The sequence below is a fragment of the Montipora capricornis genome, chromosome 12, assembly GCF_036669925.1.
Source record: "Montipora capricornis isolate CH-2021 chromosome 12, ASM3666992v2, whole genome shotgun sequence".
Lineage (NCBI taxonomy): Eukaryota > Metazoa > Cnidaria > Anthozoa > Scleractinia > Acroporidae > Montipora > Montipora capricornis.
The window spans coordinates 35821438-35827437 of NC_090894.1; the positions used below are offsets into that span (position 1 = coordinate 35821438).

A 6000-nucleotide genomic window follows, 5' to 3' on the forward strand; every position below is an offset into this window, starting at 1 on the left:
GTGGAAAGCCGTCAATAAGGGTCCCACACAAGGTACCACACAAGGTAGCGTTAATATGGTCTTGAAATTACATATGATGGCTTCCCTGTGTTATTCAAATATGCTGATGATTCGACAATTGTTGCACCGGTACTAGGCAATACTGACACCTCTGTAGACTTAGTAAATGAGTTTTTAAATTGGTTGCGAGATAACTGTATGTCATGAAATCCTAGTACACTGTAAATGCAAAGAGCTCGTAATTAGAAAGAAATCGAACAAGGACACTCACAATCCAGTCAATTGCATCCCACAACATAGTGAATTGTGCTTACTTGGAGTCACACTTCAGAGTGATTGTAAGTTTAGTTCTCATGTTAAGATCAAACTAGCTAAGGCTAACAAGGGCGTCAATATATTAAGAACTTTGAGAAAGGAACAATATGACCAGAATGAAATAGACCTCCTTTTTAAGACAATTGTATTGTCTAATTTAACTTACATGTATGGCCTTTCAGTGTATGGTGCATATGAACGTGATCTAAACACAGTACAGAACTTTTTAAACAGATGTTACAAGCAGCATTACATTTCAGTTCCATTGAATGTCAAGGATATCATGCATATGCAGGACAAGAAATTATTTAGTAAATCTAGGGCTCTAACCTATCATCCGTTAAATGAAACTCTACCGAAGCCTTAACCCCAGCAATATAATTTACGTCACATGGTTTGCCTCTGCCCAAAGATTAACACTGAACGTTTCAAGAACACATTTGTAAATAGACTCATTTTTTAACACAACCTTTTAGCTACAGTATATTATTGTAAATTCATTACACAGTTCTCGTTTATGTAACATAGGATATGTATTTTTTGTCTTATGGTTTATTCAAGACATCATCATCATCATCAACATAGTTGTTTTCAGTATTCTATACTAAAACTGTGCAATAACATAGCACAAAAAAGATAATAATAATATAATAATTAATTCATTTCTAGTGTGCATCTTAACATGACCATGATCAGATGCGCATTCTTAGGTTATAAAATAATATGAGATGACTTTAACTTATTTATTTCTGTAAATAGCAAAGGTTATTCGGAGTTTGAATAGCCAATCAGGGCGTGTGTTCAACACTATCCACTGTTTTTAAATTAGTATATACTAAATAGATTTAGCCAAAGTAACAATTAAAGTTAACCTGGTTTGAGCCTGCACTCCAATCGAAAACCAGTACCTGGTCAGCGGTCTAAACTTGAGCCTGTGATATGGTCATGTGATACTGGTCAGTGGATACCATGTTGGACAGGTGTCAATTGACCATAACATGTAAGTTCAATATCTCATCATCATCATAGGGCCCAAGAGCAATATCGCTAGCCGTGATTACCATGAGAAAAACAACTCATGGGTTCCTACCATTTCCTATGATGCTCTGCTTGGCAGCCCGACAGAGCTCCGCTAATATGTATGCAATGGAGCCCACAACCAGAATTTTCCAACAAGACTAGTAAGCACCCGATTTTCCCTTGTAACAACTGTTATTCAGCAGTTGTTTCAAAGTAAATCATTACACACACTTGTAAAATTAAAACTTGTTTTACTGTAAAACGAAGAACTTACTCATTGCCATGATTTCCAAGCTGAAAGTGGGTTGTGTGCAAATCGTTGGTATTCTCTTGGCATTCTGCTCTATTCCTTGCACTTGATCCCTGCAATCCCTGACTTTCCTTCAAAATCATGTGTAAACAATAAAGATCAATGTTTACCACATAATTCAAAAAGAAAATTGCTAGGAAAGCAATATGTCAATCATCATTATCAAGGTGTGCAAAAATTAATTATTGTGCATGTGATAAAAAAGTTGGAATTACTTTAAAGTTTCACTACACATTCCATGAATGAATGCTAAGCACCCATTTTAAAACGGTTGTCTGCAATCTGCAGACTCAAGTTTCACCCTGTTTTCAGTAGTTATTTAAAGTGAGGATTTACAATGTCTGTCCTTGTTAGTCAAATCACAGTTCTTAAAACTATGTGCACCTTATAACCACCCAGATAATGGAAAGGAAACCCCCTTTCGGCTTTGATTGGGTCAAGTCAGCAATGGAAGTCAGTAAGTCCTTGGGAATTAAATAACAAACAGCACTCACCATAAATTAATACAACTCTTTCTGCAACACTCACTTTATCTTATATTTCCTATTGAGACCTTTTTCGACTGGTTCCCCTCTTTTCCCAAACAAGGTTGATACATGCCCGACCTTCCACAGATATAGAGCTGGCGTGGCTTCCTGATAATTTAACATTGTAATTAAGGGGGCAAGTGGGTAAATGTGTTTAGATGTCATTATTTTTTTTAATGCTCCTGGACCAATATTATGACCTAAGTTGTGAAGTAGTATTCTCCCTTTTGGGATCAGGAAACTTAATATGCAGATATAATAAATAAAAGGTTGTTTAAAACCTGAGCCCTGCCCAACATCGTATTGAAATAGGGCAGGTACAAAACGCAGTTCTCAGGTCACGCCGGTATCTGTTTTACCAAATTATACAGAAACAAACCTAAGCATTCATTAAAGCTAACCGTAGGCCCAAAACTCTTGTTTAAGTCAAATTAAACCTAAGGTTAGCTTTAATGAATGTTTAGGTTAGGGTTAGGGTTAGGTAAAACACCTGTGAATGAGACCTGTGACCTGAGACCTGAGTTTTGTATTACATTCCACATAATCCAGAAACATTAACATCAAAACAAACCTTTGAAAATGAGTTAACATAAACTGATCCAGACTTGCCAAATGACTTATCTGACATGTACTTTGGAGCAAAATCCTGTGAAATTTAAAGCCAATTACATGTCCTTTAGTTCCTTACGCAAATTTAGATTTTGCTCTTAACTGTAATCAACGGTTTCTTTCTTAAGAAAGTGCTTTTTTTACCCCAATATTCCACATCAAGCATTCTTTTTATTATTTTGCATCAAATAAAATAATCTGTAGAACTTCAGCATTGTTTGTTTCATGAGCAGTTATCAAATTATTTAAATAAACATTGATTCGTTGGCTTCAAATCTTGAATAAATAATTTACAAGAGAGGTGCACCAAAGGTTAGACGGTACTTAATTTCCATATCCTGTAAAATTACAGCCAAAGTGACTTTGTTTAACTGAATAACCCCTAGCATACATTCCACTGCCGGCTTCTAAAGGGCTCAGAGATAAATCCTAACATTGAATAACTAATTATTATAATTATTAGCTGTGTAATAAAGCAACTGAAACCTTGCAATTGTAGCTAACTGTTTGCCTGCCTCAAAATCTTTTCCCTGAGCTGCTCTTTTGATTCTTATTAATCAACCCAGAATATATTTTGTGTGACTTTTTCACATGAGATGCACTAGTATTAGGGCCCACTCATAAGGGTTCAATGAGGGTCCTTAGTTGCCCATAAAGAACAATAGAACTCATTGGCATGGGGCAGGGGGAAGGTGTCGTGGTAACAACTTCAATGTACCAACCACAACCAGCCCCTCCCCCTTCACGTTCCAAAGTATGTGGTCAGAAAGTAGGCCATTTCTGAGTTCATGTCTGCCTCCTCTTCAAAACGAGTCTAAGTGCAAAGGCTTTGTGACGTCACTGTCGGAATTTTGCTTGGAAAGGAGTTCTTTCGTCGGAATTTCATTTTATGTGCTGTCGCTACTTTTTGGGCCATGTCGCTTGTCGGAATTTACCCTGTCAGGGCCTAAGTTGTTCTAGTCTTTACATACAGGGCCGTAGCCAGAAAAAAATATGACGGAGGCAATGTCCGTGGTTATATTATCTCAGGGAAAGTATTTTAATTTGTTTATGATGAGTACATATTAAAGACAACACTGGAATCACGCTTTATTTTAAAAATTTCACGAAAAAATGACCAAGGCAAGTGCCTCGGTTTGCCTCATACTGGCTACGGCCAAACTAACAAGAAAAACTTCGTACTTAGACTCTATTTGAAGAGGAGGCAGACATGTACTCGGAAATGGCCTATTACCGCAATGCTCGTTGCCAAACTGGGAGCTGCTTTTTCTGGAATTCTCCGAAGCTTGCTCTCATAGTCCTGAGCTGTCGTTGCCAAAGAAGGTCCCTTCTCTGAGCCCAACACAAAGCAGGTAACATTCTTCTGCAATTTGATTATTATCAAAGAAAAATATATTAACAAAATGTCAGCTAATTGACCCAAGCAGAGGGACCGTTAATGCTAGGAGGAACTGGGCTGTCTTAGCTGATAAGCTGATAGTTCGCTTTGCAGTCAAGCTACATCACGCGTGACCATTGGTTTTGAAATTTGAACCGAATTTTCAAATCTGCGTGCCAGTTCCGAATTTCTGAATTTCCTTTATAATATCAAAAATAGTTAGCTATGAAGGTGAAAGCTCTTTTCTTTGTGCATTTTTCGTAGCAACTTTCAGCAAAACCTTCAAGATTCCATTCAAATCTCGGAAGCTCCGAAGTTCATTTCCGGCTGGTGGTACCAGTCACGCGTGACATAGCTTGACTGTGCAAAAGTCTCGCCGACCACAACTTACCTTTACGTCTTTAATATGGTTAACCCTTTCTTTCGATTCCGGATTCTAAAAAACAATATGGAAAAAGAATGGACTCAGTAAATACCAGTAGTTCATTTGAAGTAAGCAAAATGGATAATGAAGCAAAATCGTAATGTTTCAATATGCACGATTATGAAATTCTTGTCACAGGTACAGGCTTTTCAAGTAAAATGAGTTTTCAGATTCAAGACCCTCGTATCTTCAATCGAACGGAAATAATTTCTTACTCCTGAAAAAAGAGAATCAAATTGATAAAACCACAAAAGAGAAGTGGCGATAAGTAATTAATAGGACGGCTCTTAAGGATTCTTGACCGTGTCGAACTTTATTTAATTGTATAGTTTAATTCACTTTTAAGGCCGCACTAGGTCATCGTTGCCATCTACATTTCATTAACCTTGAATATTTCATCAAAAGGTCCCACCTTAAAAGATATCGCGAAAGAAGTTGCCCACGGATTCCGTTGCCCGTTTTCATACCACTCGCCCTTTTGCAACACATGATCGCCTAAAAGAACGTCTTTGATTTCCGTATTTGCACTTGTGCGGGAGGGTCCGTACAACTCTTTGTTCAAACGTCTTGTAAACATCATCTACAATCAAATGATTTCTAATTGTATCTTGGGCTTGCTGCGCTATAAAAATATTTGCTCGTACAGTCCAAACACAAACATTAGTGAGTCAACCGATAAGAACGTTGCTAAGCGACAGGGAAATTTGCTTGGGATGAGAGGTTAGGGATCTGTGTCAAATTATCTCGTCCCCAGAGGCCACGATTCTTTCGGTCAGCACCAAGATTACCGTTAATTATTAAAAACTGGATCATTGGATAATGCAATTCGAGAGTTTTGATTGGCTAAACCATCATGGGTTATGAGCCATTATACCATGATCTACAAACACGGCAAGCATATGCGTGATTTTTTGGGCCTTTTTACTTTTATTGTAGTCTAGTTTTCTATATTTTGGGGGAGTTTTTAGTAAAACAATTATTCCATTCGCGCTTGTTGAATATGAGACTGGTTATAGCCATTAGGAAAATAACACAAACAGCGGTGATAAACATTGTATTCCAACGCATTTTTATAAAACTTGACGTTTCGTATGCTAGTCAACACACATTTTCAAAAGTGACCGTTACAATTTTTAAAAATTATATATATATCGTAAACAATAGGGGTCTGGAACCTAGACTGAGAAAAATGATCTGCAGCAGTACGTGTCTAGACATAATGAAAAGTAATAGCTAAAACAGCAATAACTTCTCACTACTAATATTTACATTAAGGGAAGGCTTTAGCTCTTGAATGAACAAAGTCTCTTTAACTCTACCGGAAAAAGACATTCACAGGCCTTTACACCAAGTGGGATTCATTCACACCTCGCAAGTACAAATTCAACCTCATCCGCACTCTCACCTATCGATGCTT

The 6000-nt window shown here is 37.3% G+C and overlaps 1 protein-coding gene across 1 annotated transcript in view; it reads right to left on the minus strand.

The window, feature by feature from the left end:
- The window catches only part of LOC138027829 (uncharacterized), a 41992-nt gene extending 36717 nt beyond the window's left edge, over positions 1-5275 (minus strand). The window contains exons 1-5 of the mRNA XM_068875448.1: positions 4996-5275; positions 4551-4595; positions 4016-4144; positions 2744-2818; positions 1610-1716 (exon numbers count right to left, since the gene is read on the minus strand). Coding sequence (XP_068731549.1) covers positions 1610-1716; positions 2744-2818; positions 4016-4144; positions 4551-4595; positions 4996-5163 — 524 coding nt within the window. The 5' untranslated portion in view covers positions 5164-5275. The remainder of the gene's footprint in view (positions 1-1609; positions 1717-2743; positions 2819-4015; positions 4145-4550; positions 4596-4995) is intronic.
- Positions 5276-6000: the final 725 nt, after the last annotated feature.